We start from the raw sequence: 15,580 nt of genomic DNA, 5'->3' as shown, positions 1-15,580 counted from the left end.
AGCAGGTGTTGCTATATTTATATTTATAAGTCAAACTCATACAATATATGTTTTTTGGAATATTAGGTAAAATTTTCCATAAGTTGTTTTTTATAAATGATTGGAATAATATTTTTCTAAGGATGCCTACAACTAAACTTTAGCAATAAAAAAGTATTGGTTGAAGGGACTACTAACTAAGAATCATATTAAGTTGTAAATTCAATTAGTTTGACCATAGAGAATTGCAAGCTTGCTTAGAGAAACGTAATTGATTACATCCAAAAATTGTAGTTTGTAAAATGAAATGCTTCATGGAACTTTATAAAAAAAACACTTTTCGCAAAATGTTTCTCCATTTCTTGGTTTTAAATTACTGGCTAATTATAAACTGAATTAGAGCAAGTGGTAGCATTACTATAAAGAGTATGTTTCCAAATACTAGCCCTGACTTTATTGATTAACTTGAGATTCAAATCCAGAAGCTATAATAAAAATCCACAAAAAATATAAAGATTGTGCTGGTTGAAACATCACTTGGTATTGCTATATTTTCCCGGTGTTGATTGAAATTCCCGTATATTTCCCGGTTTTCTCACGGTGATTTAAAATTCCCGGCTTTTTCCCGGTTTTCCCGATTTCCCGGTGCACTGGTCACCCTGAATGAAAATGTTTTATTTTTTATGCAATTTTCTTGCTACAGATATGTTTCATGATGCTTCTATGAAATCTTATCAAATATTAGCATAATTATTGAGTCTCATCCCAAAAAGTAATGCACGGAATTAGGTCACGTTTTTTTTATAATGCCCTAATTCCGCGCACTGTTCTTCGCTGAACAATAAACAAGTTAAACATGCTATATTCGTCTTCACATTTAACTATTTCAATGAAAAGTGTCTTCATGCATAAATACGTTTCACGGGCAAGCAGAATCTCGGGAAAGCTCACTTACAGGGAAACTAAAAGCGACCGTCCAGAAACCACGTGGTCATTCATGGTGAGAGGAAAAGTTTATCCAAAGACCAAAGCCCATTAAAATTTTGAAATTGTTGTCTGAACAAAATACCACAAGAGGAAAGAATCTATACATCTGTGCACACAAAATTTACTTAACATTGTGAACCACAAATAACAAAAAGTATGATATACGGGGAAGAGAGATTGCAAATGGCCATATTTTGTGAGACGTAATTTATGGATAAACTTTATGGATCTTCTGAGGTTTCTAGTTTGCTTAACAGATTTAAGTTTCAGGTACCCGTGGCATTAGCGGATACAATTGATTGAATTTTTTAAGGCATATCGATTCAAGCAATAATGCGAACTGGTTCTTGTGTTGTATGAACAATGCAGAATACAAATACCTATAGGGGTAGTCGGGGCGGTTTCGCCAATGGATTGGAATGAGCACCTCTTGAAAACTGCATAATTTTTTGAAATTTCAACTGAAGTAAAATGCAACTCCAAAGCTGGCAAGGAAATTAAGCAATATGTATGTTATAAGTCAGTTTTCTAAAGTAATAGAAAAATGAATAAATTATACTCGAAATACCATCAACGTATTTACTAGTATCCGCTCATGTTCCAGTAGTCCGCTCACGAGTTCAAAAAGCACGGTAATTTGAGTAAATACACAAAAAAATGTCCACAGTATGATTCTATTTGTCGATTTCAATTGTATAGCGGCTAAAATTTTCAAATTTACGTTGTGTAAACTTATCATTTTTCAGTGTGAGCGGGCTACTGGAACATGAGCGGAAACTGGTGCACTGAATTTAATCTTTTTGCAAAGAGTGTTTTTAAACACTAATTACTTTCCAGTTGAGTGAACAAAATAATTAAAATACATGATTCTATGAGATAATTTCACAATCTAAAATAGGGTGCTCATATCATCCCATCGATAAAAAATCGACACGAAAAATTACAAATTTTGAAAAATCATTCATTCATTCGTGAACTCTATAGGACAACGGAAATCGTGCGGATCTAAAAATTGTTGGAAATACCGTGTACGCACCAAACTTTGCGCAGTTAAGAAATCATCATCCTATTTTTGCTTCAAATAATGCTAAAATATGTAATTTTTTGTTCAAACTTCTGCCAACGATAGGCATTTAACCCTTCAGTAGAACACATGATTTAGAAAGAATAGAAATAATTCATAAAAAATAAAAATATGCAAAAAGTGATACAATATCTTGTGCCTAACATTGCGCACAAAATTTGAATTGTTCCTAACTTTGCACATGCCTTAAAATGCTCGTTTGCTCCAAATAATGTTACTTTTTTACTGGTTTGGTATTAAATAAAAAGGGTACAACTAATATGAGTTTTATCAGGAGTTTTTCCATGAATTTCAATATAATTCAATGCTCATCCACCCCAAACATAGAGTGGCCACGAATAGTGATTTACTCTGTTCTTCATTTTTTGTTATATATTCACAAGATTACAATCTGAACAATATAATTTACAGCTGTAGTTTATGCTTATTTGTTTTCGTGCCTTCCCAAGTAACAATTTTAGTTTTACAAATTACTTCCAGGGTGCTATAAATAAACGCCCATAAAACCATGGTCAAGGCACTGTTGTCTTCATCGCATCCCCCAAAACCTCTTGTAGATTAGAACGTGACTAGTTGGCCCACTCTGAAAGAGGCTATGAAGTGTATTATTATGTCACAAGAATAAAGCAAAATATCATTTATGGTAGCTATTTTGAGGCTATCTGTTCTAGATGAATGTTGCTTCATCTTGAAAATGATTTTATTATAACGTCGATCTTGCCGGATTTATTCCAACGTAAACAAAAGAAAATAAGATTGAAAACACGGCTATGATAGTTTATTTCGTAGTGCTTTGTATTTGAAGTGATTTTTTTGAATATAGTGCCCAAATCTTCAGTGCCGAGTGAGATTTACAGTGAAATATGATGAGAAAGAAGTAAATTTGCCTGTGCCCCCTCTGAAAGTAGCATATTTCTAGTTATTTAGAATTTGCTAAAATAAACCGCCAGGTGAAGAATTGAACATTTATTGGTTTGATTGGGCAGTAATTGTGCTTTAAATTTTCAAAATTTTCAAATTCAAAAAGTGAAATTGTGGCAACCGGAGTGAAATTAATATGGCGGAACCATAATTGAAAGATTGTCATCAACAAATGCTGTTTTGCCATCATAAATACACAAATAAGGGCGCAATGTTATGATTCGACACTTGCAGATGTAAAATTGCTCCAACAAATGCTGATTGAAGATGATTCAGCTTTTTTTCGCTTTTTATGGCAACTAAGCAGCATTCAACAAAGTTTGCAGTTTGGGTATGCCATTATGAAGAATATATGCAAAAAAATGAAAATGGACATTAGTTCGTCGCTTTTTCGTCGGGAATAAGTGTTCGCAATGCATTGCAATGCATTTGTAATGCATATGAATGCCCAAATATCGATTTAAGAGGTATCAATAAGGTAAATTATCAAGATTAAAGTGCAAGCCAATCAGTTTAAAAGCAGCCTTTATGGAAACAAGGTGTATTATATCAATCTTTTATCATAGCCGTCACAAATAAGTGTCACTCCGCCACCACTAGCAGTTTAAATGAGGTATTCCATGCTGTAATAAAGCTGGTTTTGTAGCCACAAAATTTTACTTTAGAGTTTGTCTCTAAAGGGTTTTGAAAACAACCAAGAGCTGACTTACAAAATATCATCTTCTAGCAACGTTGAATGTCGTCTCTAGCTATCATAGCATGCACGTAACCGCCTTAAAACATTAATAAATCCACTCGAATGCCAAATTGCTGTGAATTTGTTACTTGGGTTGCTTATACAATTTATTCTCTTGTTTTTTTTTTAATTCTTAACCTTCTTTATTTACTTGTTGTATCTGTTTCTCGTTTGTCTTATTTTATTCCATCTCTTTGAATAACTATCCAAATTCGACGTTCGTATTCACTGCTAATGGTCGTGAACGATTCGATTCCGCACAATTTGGAAGCTTTTTTAAAGAAAATTCTTCTCTGTCGTACATGTCATCAGCTGGAAGTGGAGGATTGCCAGATGAACTTGACGAGTCTTTAGCAGTGATGTGCTTCAACTGAAGCTCAGGTGAGCTATGCTCGAAAATTTTCTCGTTTGCAGTACTGTCAATTAGTATTTCAAGCTGAAGGTTGCTTAGGGGCTGTCCCTTAATGGACGGACCCTTACTTTCCACTGAAATCAAATCCATAGAAAGCATCCATTAATTAGGTGATGTATCGTTGATCACAAGCGATTCATTTTTTTTTTTGCCATACGTACCGGATATTCCATAATTGAACGGGCTTTTTTGCTAGACAACTGGAAAGTGAATCATTGTCCATCAACTGGGAAGCCAACCGCTGATTATTATTTATGTTTACAGTAAAAGTCTCCTCCTGCGTCAATACAGTGGGTTTTTCGAGATTTTTCGATGCACACCTTGCCTTAAGCTTCATACAAAAAGTACTTTCAGGAATATTATATGTAGCCGTTGCCTTAAGTGACTCCTGGTAAGATCGACAGCTTTTAGCATTTGCAATGACGTACCATGCCCACACAGTTACGGATCACCCACAGTGACGGATCACTTTGGCGTTCAACATCGGATAACTCGCTCAAAACATAAACGTTGACGTAAAACATATTTTTCCCATGTTATACTATTTGTCTTCTACCATTTGTAATGTTAAGCACAACATTCAACCGCTAAATAAAGGTGTTTTTGACAAATGTTTAGTTGGTACCACGCAGCTATCATTATATGGTCGTTTTCTGTAAGAAGTGCCGTCAGCATTCATAAGCTCCCACAGGTGGTAAAATTCAAATGTTATAGCATGTTTTATGCTCGTTCGCTTCGATTTAGTATGAATTCATCTTTGAAAAACATTTTACTTGAATTTTCATTCAAAATACCGAATATTAGCACTTCTAACTAGTGATCCATAATATGGACCAGGAAATGATTGTTTACCACGGTTATGGATCACTTCCAAAGAATGTAGATTTCTGCTATTTTATGCATTGGATTCGACATTTTTTAGACAACAGCACTAAGGATAAAACTAATAAAACATCAAGGTTTGTAAATTTCATATTTTAGCAGACAAAAATGGGTGGAAAACTTGGTGTGGAGCGGAAACAGTTCATGTCTCAGTTAAGGTACAGTGGGGGAAGTGTATCAGTGGGGTAAGTGGATCATTAGTCAATATTAAGCATAAATACTTGAATATGTTGAATGTTTTCGCACCATTGCTTCGTTTTAGGTTATATTCTTACGCCCACACTGATACTATTGCAAAACTGGTACTACACGTACACTAACACAAGCAAATTTGTTTGCTGCTAAAATTAATTAATTTGAAAATTGTTTTCCATCAATCAAAAATTCACTGTATCTCTGTCTAAAGTCCAATACTATTAGTTTTTTCGACACGTGGTGACCTTTTCAGTTCTAATTAAATGAATCACAATGAAAAATATGTGATTTTCATAAATAAATACAGATATATTGTACATGGTACACTTACCCCTACTTTTTAATGGGGTGGGGTAAGTGGATCAAGTATTATTATTATATATTTGCTGACTGCTTACGATAATTTTAATAAGTTTTAGTATCCGCAAATGTTGTTTTCCCTTAACTTTATTCATTTCCAGCATAAATTTGTTAAACTGACCAAAGAAAATTTGAATTAATCCACCTAAAAGTTTATTTTAACCTCCCTGGTATAAAAAAGTAATAATTTTAAAATTTACACGAAACTTTTCGTGGTTTGTCTAAGCTAAGTTGTAGAAGAGCAAAATATAATCATTTTCCACTTGAAAGCATATAATCGTACCTTATTTGAGCATATAAATTGTTCTATACAGATGATACAAATATATCCATAAAAAGAATAAAAGGATTTCAGTTTGTTATTCAATAGTAAATGTAGCTAATATTTTTAAACTACGAGTGTTTTTATAAAACATCGTTGGGAATAATCCTACAATACTTCTATATAACTTATGTGTATAAATGGATGAATTTTCTTCAAATTATTCTAGCTACAATATTTGTTTTGTTCGAATTAGTGTGAACTAATGTGTAAAATATGTATATGCATATATTTTGGTGAAATAAAGATACTTTATAATTTCAGAGTATTAAAATGTAACATTACTGGCACTAATAACAAGAACGAGAGCAAAAGCATTCGTACTATACATAATTAAACCACATTTGTTGTGAGAACAGACGTTTGTTATTGGTGATCCACTTACCCCACCATGGTTGGGCAAGTGGATGATTTGTCGCAAATTTGCAAGTCCCTCATACTCAATACATAAGAATCAGAAAAATCGAAATAAATGACGATTTTAAGAATATTAGTCCTTCATTTGTTATCCACAGAAAAAAGTTTGAATTACATTATTCACGTTAGCTGTACATAACAATGAAGTTGACTATTGATTTTTCTGTATCCACTTACCCCACGGTACCTTACTACAATGCAGTACCACAATAAAAAGGGCATTTTACCCTTGTTTCCAGCTCTAACACTGCTATTTTTTGCAGTGATATATGAAACATTGTTAACTTTCGCCATACCATGCAATACAGATGTATTGAGTTGAAAATATCTTGATTTTGCGCACTGATCCGTAATATGTCACAATTTGATCCATAATATGAAAATTGATCCATAATATGGTTTTCAGGAACCGACACAATTTTTAATTTTTATGCAATCCTATGTAAATATTACACCCAAAACAGTTTACTAACCGAAATTCCAATTTGAAACGATTCGATTCGTGCTTTTAAATTACAATTTAACGTTTTTCATGTCGTTTTATTGAATTTTATAGGTTGGACTCCACACCATTTGATCCATAACTGTGGGGTCATGGTACATGTATTTAAGATCCATTTTGAATTGCTAGAAGTGGGCAAAAATTAAGACCCTCATGTAAAAAATGGGTCCTAACATTGCGCATCGCTTTTTTTTTTTCAAATAAAAATTCGACATATTATATGGAACATTAATTGAATTACTAGAATATTACCGTTTTTGCAAATACACCGCAAATATACTTCACATAACACAGTTTTGTTCAGAAAAATGTTGATTTTTGGAAGAGCCACTCCTTAGTGCTTGTGCTAAGACGGTGTAAAAGTTGAGGTTTATACGTGTGACGATAAGGTTTTTTGGTTGTTTACTAACATTAACAAGGGTTTATTAGTAAACAAATGTATGTCAAATACTTATTTCACATAAACGAACATGTTGGTGAAAGAGAATTGTTGAAAAAATCATTGATTAATTATAATTTTTTCATGCTTGTTAAAAATGCGCAAAGTTTGGAACTGCGCAAAGTTAGGTGCGTACACGGTAGTACAAAGAACTGATAATTCTATAATATTTTCTGCACTTCTATCGAATTTCCTTAAGGTCTCCAAACTGCCCCACATTCCCCTATACGAAATTCACAAGTATCAATGCCACGTTAATGAAAAGTCCATAACAAATGTTTATCTTTGTTTCATGTGATGGTCATAAAAATATAAGAAATAAAACTAAACGGCTCATACAAAAATTTACTTTTTTTCATACAAAAAGAATTATGGAGGGTGGAGGGGGTTGTAAATTTTCTATTTTAGCGTTACGTAATGAATGAATTCTGCCTTACATTGAAATTAATGTTAATTTGATTGCTTCGCGAGTGCGCGAAAAAAAATCTCAAAAAAATCTCAATTTTAAATTATTTCATATATTTCATATTTATTTCTTATTTATCCTTAACTTATACAATTTGATGGTAAGGCCTGTTACTGAGATGTGGATTACCTTACAACAGTGATATTGAACATGTTTAAACATTAACAATTAGGCCAAGCAACAAAAATTGACGAATAAGGAAAAATATACAGTAAAAAAACCTTAGAAATTACATGGAGGAAATAGACAGAGAGAGAAAAAGCTTAATAATATAGTATCACAGTTCTAGATGGCCAATTCTTGTATCAGGGGATTGGCAGAGGCGAAGCAGCTAAGGCGAAATTTCGGCATCTGTCTTAGGAACCAATCGTCTACCAGCTCAATTTTGGCGAGTTGATGAACTTCATCGGTGGGATGAGACGGGTGTAGATTCAGCATCATCTTCAGTAGGCGATTTTGTTTCACCTAAATTTTCTTCCGGTGATTTCGGGCACAGTTGGACCACGCAGGAAAACCGTACGTAACCGTAGGCCGAAACATGGTTTTGTACAGAAGCAGTTTGATGTTGGGGTCCAAGCGAGATCGTCGATTTATAAGAGGGTACAATGTTTTGATGAGCATATCACATTTGCGAAGACAAGAGGTAACGTGAGTTCCAAAATTAAGCTTTTTGTCTAAGGTTACTCCCAGATACCCTACGGTATCTGACCACGGGATAACTATGCCCCCGCAGATCACTTGATTTTGGGGCATATGTCTCGGACTTCTTCGGCGAGTGAAGAATATTGCTTGGGATTTTAGCGCATTCACCTTCACCTTCCATTTTTTGTGGTATTGCTGGATAGTCTCTTGAGCTCGTTGAAGATTTTCCACGATAACTTGTGCGTCTCGATCGGAAGTTAAAAAATCCGGTATCATCAGCGAAGCAATAGTAATTAACTCCATCGATTTTGGCGAGGTCAGCAGAAAAAATGTTGTACAGCGTTGGGCTCAACACCGAGCCTTGGGGAACACCAAAAGGCACTCCCATACGATCTGATGTACAGCCGTTCACCATGACTTGGAACGTACGATTTTTCAGGAATTCTCGTACGACTTTTAATAAATAGAGAGGGAAGTTACCCATAAACATCTTATGGAGAATAGCGTCGTGCCACACCGAGTCGTACGCTTTTTCGACGTCGAGGAGAACCAACCCCGAAGATTTTCCTTGCTGGAAATTTTGCCTCACTTCATTTACCGAACGGACAATCTGGTGACTTGTGGAATGGCCTTTGCGGAAACCAAACTGATCATGTGGAATGATACTAGCTGTTTCCAGGTGTTTTTCAATGCGCGCTAGTATTATGCGCTCAAAGAGTTTACTGACCGTTGGTAATAAGCTAATTGGCCTGTAGTTTGATGGCAATGTGGAGTCTTTGTTTGGTTTAGGAATGGCTACAACTATAGCTTGTTTCCAACTGGGTGGAAAATAGCATAGTTTGAGACAAGCTGAGAAAATTTTTGCTAGAAACACAGAACCTTTCCTTGGAAGGTGTTTCAGAAGACAGTTCCTTATCCCATCGTGGCCTGGAGCTTTTTTTGTTTTTAGATTACGGATTACTTTGCTGACTTCTTTAGGTTTCACTAACCAGGAATAGTCTGCTGCTGGCAATAGTTGGTTGATTTGATCGACAGATCTTCTCACGGTTTCGACGGTTTCGCTGTCGCCATTCATGGTGTTATTGTGCGATTGGGCAAAGCTCTCTGCAAGTAATTTAGCCTTCTCTGATGGTGTAGCAAAAAGCGTGTTTCCACTTCGCAGTGGTGGGCTGTATTTGCATTTGTTCCTTAACGCTTTGGAAATACGCCAAACGGAATGGTCTCGGCGGTCGATTGTCTGCAAAGTCTCAGCAAATTTGTTGTATCTAGCTTTTGCACATTGCTCTTTAATATTGTTGTTAAGAGATGAAACTATTTCCTTCAGCAAAGGGTCTCTGGTCCTCATCCACTGGCGTCGACGTCTGTTTCGCAGTTGAATTAGGAGTTTGGTTTCATTCGGGATACAGGCGACTTCGTAAGGCCTTGGGACGATTGTCGGAACTGCAATACGTTCTGCTTCTAACACGCTGTTTTTGAAATAATCGATGGCAGCATCGACCCCTACTTCGTCACGAATGTCCGTTATCAGTGGATCGGTTATATTGAGTTTGGAGTTAACTATTCTTTGGAACGTAATCCAGTTGGCTCGTGCATAGCATCGTACAGTATGCACGAGTTGCTCGGGCTCACTAGAAGGCTCGATTTCGAATGTTACAGGAAGATGATCGGACGACAACTCGTTCTGGGTTACTGGCTTTGTCATGTCGAGCTGATTGTTGGATAGTACTAAGTCTAGTGTAGATGGCTTACCACGTCCAAAAGGAATGAATGTCGGAGAGTCTGGATAGCTGACATAGAGACCGAGACGAGCCGCTTCCTGCCATAACAAGTTGCCTGCCCTATTGCCTTTTGAACAATTCCAGCGGCGGTGTCTAGCGTTCAAATCTCCAACCAGAAAGAAAGGCTCGGTACGATCGGAAAGAGTACGGATATCACGTCGAAAAAGTGACCAATCAGCACACCGGCGACTGCCGGGGGAATAAACAGCAGTTATGTGTACAGGACCGCTTGATGTTGAGATGGAGATTCCAGTGGTTTCGATAACCTTTGTAGGAACATTTAATTGGCTGTACTGCAATTCCTTACGGGTTGCTATTAGGACCCCTCCACCTCTGTCAACCTCATCGTTCGAAGGGCGATCGAGACGGATGCAATAGAAATTCGGATGGAGGAAAGATATACTGGGACGCAGCCAAGTCTCAGTGACGACTGCTACGTCTATGTTATGCCGTTCGGCGAATTCGAAAAACGCCAACTGCTTACTGTGAATGGATCTCCCATTCCAATTGACCAATCGTAACGTTGCTGTATTAGACATTGTAAACGTATGTCAAAATTAGCTCGGAAAGAGCTAGAAATTGTTCCGTTTTGCTTCGGCAACCGTTCAGTCGCTGAAATAAATCCTTCGCCAAACACATGAACTCGGTGACACTGAACAGATCGGCGCTTTCTTCAGCAACATGTTGCTGAGTATTTGGGCGTTGAGCTCGGCCTTGAAGAACTTGGGAAAAAGTCAAACCGCCGACATTATTTGGTTGACAGTTGTGACTCGGTTCGCTGGCGTGGATACTGGCCGATCTACGATTTTCTGGTTGCGGTTGCGAATGAACACCAGTGACGTTTTTCTTGGAGCGCATTCGTTTCGTTTCAAGTTCTTTAATGTAGTTTTTGCGAGCTGGACAGCCACGAAAATTAGCAGTGTGATTGCCACTACAGTTTGCGCACCGAATTCCGTTACGCAGAGTTTGTCTTTCAGCGGTATCGAGGTCTTTCAGGGCAGCCTTCGTCGGTAATCTACAGCTGGTTGTGGCATGTTTCTCACCGCATTTTACGCACAGTGGAGAAACATTACAATGACGCATGCCATGGCCAAATTTTTGGCAGCGATAGCATTGTACCGCATCAGTTGCTCGCTTTGAGAAAAATCTCCATTTCACAGTGGTGCTAAACAAGCCAGTGATTTTCTGGAGCTCAGTGAGTTTTACCGAACCTTTTTCGAAGCACAGAAGATACAGCACACTTTCCTCAGAGCCGAACACTTTGCTGAAAAACACTTTCGTTTCTAGTGGGCGAACACCATGCAAGTGCAATTCCTCCTTCAATTCATCCAGATCGTACAACGGCAGCCCAGAAAGAATGATACGTACTGGTTGTTTACTTGTTGGGGTGTGTGTGAAAAATTCCTTGTTCCCATCACTTAGCGCTTTGATTGCAGCGTTGAAATATTCTTCGTTAGAGACGGTAAGCTGAGTCCCCGATTTCACAGCCTTCATGTGATATTCGGTCTGGGGAATATTGGCCAAATTCAACAGCTCGCGGGTTTCTTTTGTGCCAATATTGATAATGGAAATAGGGGGCAGGCGGCACTTTTTCGTGTTGATGGTTGAGGCAACTTGGGAATTTATATTCACATTGGTCGAACGTACTTCATCCGGATCTATGTCGGCCAGGAGGTCGAACCTGTTCTCAGTTTCTACCATAGGCTGAGGCTGCAATTGCTGACTGGAGATCGAATCATTTTCAGGCAGAGAGTCGTTGTTGTTTGAGAATCGTCGCCTTTTATTTGCTTGGTCATGATCACAGTCATCCATCGATGAGGTTAGAAACGACGAAGGGTTTGAAGATTTAACGTAATTACGGCGAATAATTATGTTTGATCCACTACTGGGAACATCTTTGGGCCGCAGACGACTGCCGCTAGCCACTTTGATAACTTTTGAGATTTTATCACGCGAAAATAACCGATTGAACCGAAATTAATTGTAGCTCTTACGTCCACACTCTCCGGTTGACAGATCAAAACTGAATTTTAAATTATGAATACAGTCTAGTTTATATTTTTCCCATAATCTAAAATGGATTTGCTAGCGATCCACTCATAAATCTTTTTTATTGATGCAATACTTTTTTTTAGTTAACAATTTGAATCGTTTTATTCCTTAACTGCGCTGAGTTACGGCACTTTACGGTATTTCTGGAGCCTCTAGAAAAATGCAGGGTGAAAAAGGAAAACATTGGTCTCTAAGATTTTGGTCATCAAAGAGACTTTAGGATTGCAACGTTTTATCTACTTACTTCTCATCCTTCTTGTCCTTGCGCTTCATCGTCTGCAGCACTTCCTTCTTGAGTCGTTCCGGCGAGCCGGACTCCGATCGTTGTTTGCTGCGCTCCTTGCTGGGACTCTTGGAGGACTTCTTCGGCGACCCGCTGATGGGCGGCGGTGGAGGCGTTGGCGTCTTATCCTTGCCAATGATCCCATCCAACATGTCGATCACGTTCTCGATCGTGCTGATCTTGCTCTGAATCTGGGACTGTTGAAGGGGGCCATGGGACAGGATTCGAGAGGATTGGAGGAATCGAAGGGAAATGGGAAAGCAAAGAGAAACAGATATACAGTTAGTCAGGTCCGGCTGTCCCCGGGGAGTCAATTACGTGGTATGATATCGTATTTGGATAACCTTGCTGCACATCATTCTTATTGGAACCGAAGCGCGTTTTGGCGCTCGCGTGTGAGATTAGCAACTTATCGAAGCTAGAACACCTTTCGGTACTGGATTATTGGGCAATTTCGATCGGCTTTTTGATTCTGTCTCAGAGCTAGAAAAGAAAATCTGGTTTGGGCGTTGTCTGTCTACGTCGTCTAGTTCCGATCATGGTTCCAATTCCGACATCTCTAGGGCGAATCCTCCGGGCAGGCTTACAAGCTAATGATTACAAAACTGCCCTAACTGAGTGGGTGTAAGTTAGACCCAAATTAGGCCCTTTTCTTACATCGCACCCTTACAAAGCGTACAATTCTACGGTCAATCGATACAATACATAAAATCTACTAACAGCGCCAACAAAGTGGTATCTCTCTCAGTGCTCCAAATGGGTCCAAGGATCGAGCGAGGACATCCCTTCCCGTTTTTGCGCGGCAGAATCTGGAGATCGAACCCTTCGAAAGTTTCTCATGAGACCAATTTTTCGCCCCTCCAAATCCCCCGCGCCAGCAGACTCGGGAAGGAATGACCCCCCTGCTCGAGGACCCTCGGAATTTCCGCAGTGCGCTCCCCGGTAGTAGAGTGGTTTCGGCCGCTTCCGGCAACTATGAGCATTCGAATCAATGTGAAGAAGGAAGGCACGCACACAATCAAATGCTGCGGGGAAAAGTGTTACGTTTGAAAGAGAGAATGCACAAATACACACGGTGTGTGGAACTACTTAAAGAAATGAAACTATAAATCGTGAAGCGAATGCTCTTCCGGAGAAGTCGAAGAGCGATCCGGATTTCAAGAAGGGGGGATTGTGTTGTAAAGTGTTTCGACTTTGAAAATAAATGTTGAACGGTTTGAGAATCGTTTAAGTCATATTGGTCTAGTTCGATTCCCCCGTCAACCGTCACTCACCTGCAGCTTATCGTTCTCCTTGACGAAACTATTGGTCGTTGGGGACGGAGGATCACGTCCCGAGCACAAATCCGATCGCTGCTGCTTCAAGGTTTTCAATTCCCGCTTCAGAGCACTCGCCCGGCGTCGGTAGTCGTCCCTTTGCTTCTTCAACGAGGCACGCTGGTTGCGAACCTCCAGAGCGATTGCAGCTAAAATATAAAAAAAACTCATTATTGAAACTCAGTTTTTAAAAAGAGACTTGAGAGACCTTCAATTGAAAATAGAGACTCTCATTGTAATTTAAAATAGTGACCAAGTATCTAAAACAGAGAACCGCAACCAGCCCTACAGTTATTCCAGACAATTAAGATTTCAAACTCACCTTCTCTCTTCCGTTTTTCCTCCTCGGTTTCCTGCACACTCCACCCTCCAGAGGCTCCGTACTCTTCTCCCGGAGGCCCCGGTTGGCCCATCATCATCGGTCCCGGAGCGTTCATCATTCCGGCATATCCATCCTGCGGAGCTCCCCCCGGAGCTCCGTAATCATACCCACCGTACCCTGCGCCCATGTCCCCCATATACGCCGGAGGTGGCGGCGGCGGAACTGCATAACCCCCGTAAGCATCGTACATTGGTGGACCCGCTCCCATGTAAGCAGACGCAGCCACCGCCGCCGGGTTTCCAATCATCGGTGGAGGCGGAACTTGCATCGGGGGCGGAGGCGGAGGGCTTGGACTTCTTCTACCCCGACCACGTCTTCTCATCGGAGGCGGACTCGGAGACCTTCTCCTCATCCGTTCCCTGCTGCGACTGCGATCCCTTCTTCGGCGCCCATAACTCGGACTGCGGGACGGCGTTCGACGATTATCACGACTGGGGCTGCGTGATTTACGCGACTTTTTGTCCTTCTTTTTGCCTGAAAACAAACGCGAAAACATTTACGTCAAGGTAAACAAAACCCGTTAGCACCGATCGCCTAGTGATAAACATCGGTTAGGAACTCACAGCTGGTACTTACCGTCGCGTTTGTCGTCCATCTTTGATTTCGGTTTCTGCACCCCACGGGTGCAGTTTTCTAATAACGATTAACCCCAATAAGTTCACACTTTTCCCCAACACTTTACAATTTTGAGAAACTTTGGCCAGCAAACTGCACTGTAATAGTGTTTTTCCTGGGAAAGAACGATTATTTTTTCCAAAATTAACACTTTTATTCGCACCACTAGCCGAAGGTAATGCACCACCTTTTTGATCGGTTTTGACAGATGGAAACGAAGCAAACAGGCCGAACGGGCGTGAGTTCCACACGGAAAAGTGAGTGACCGAAAAAAGCCGGTATCTGGCAGTGTGATCAGTTTAATTTTTTCCAACATAAAATATCAACACAGTAGAAAATTGTTTGTTGTGTTCCAATCATAAAATATATTGGAAACATATGGAACAATATTTTCTGTAATTGAATAATTAAATGAGCTCAACATTTTACATGAGGGGTTTATTTCACGTATATCTTTCAAAATTCCAATTATTGGATGATTATTACTAAAGCATTGAATTAGGAGTTTACAATTTGAGTGATTCCAAGCAATAGCACCAAAATTTGGTAATTTTTTTAATTCATTTTTTTCTATTGAGCTGAAACTTTGCACAGTTTTCCAGTTCCATCTAAATCGTCATTTTCCGATATAAAATCTTCAAGTTGAGTCACGACTAACTTTTCAAAAGGGTGTATGTGAAAATGGTTCAAAAATATTCAAAAAGCTGCACAGCAAAAACGGTTCGTTCGATTGTTAGACAACTAAAGAAACAAAGTTAGACAACTAAATAAAGATTCCAAAAAAAATACACACAGTAAAAAAATTTTTTT

At 38.9% G+C, this 15,580-nt stretch overlaps 1 protein-coding gene across 1 annotated transcript in view; it reads right to left on the bottom strand.

Moving 5' to 3' along the window:
- Positions 1–14,992, bottom strand: part of LOC5579219 (zinc finger matrin-type protein CG9776) — a 36,051-nt gene extending 21,059 nt beyond the window's left edge. The window contains exons 1-4 of the mRNA XM_021852368.1: positions 14,732–14,992; positions 14,096–14,629; positions 13,732–13,922; positions 12,419–12,654 (exon numbers count right to left, since the gene is read on the bottom strand). Coding sequence (XP_021708060.1) covers positions 12,419–12,654; positions 13,732–13,922; positions 14,096–14,629; positions 14,732–14,750 — 980 coding nt within the window. The 5' untranslated portion in view covers positions 14,751–14,992. The remainder of the gene's footprint in view (positions 1–12,418; positions 12,655–13,731; positions 13,923–14,095; positions 14,630–14,731) is intronic.
- Positions 14,993–15,580: the final 588 nt, after the last annotated feature.

The sequence above is a fragment of the Aedes aegypti genome, chromosome 3 (assembly GCF_002204515.2).
Source record: "Aedes aegypti strain LVP_AGWG chromosome 3, AaegL5.0 Primary Assembly, whole genome shotgun sequence".
NCBI lineage: Eukaryota > Metazoa > Arthropoda > Insecta > Diptera > Culicidae > Aedes > Aedes aegypti.
The sequence above is the reverse complement of the archived record's forward strand: the minus strand, read 5'-3'. Positions and strand labels throughout refer to the sequence as shown.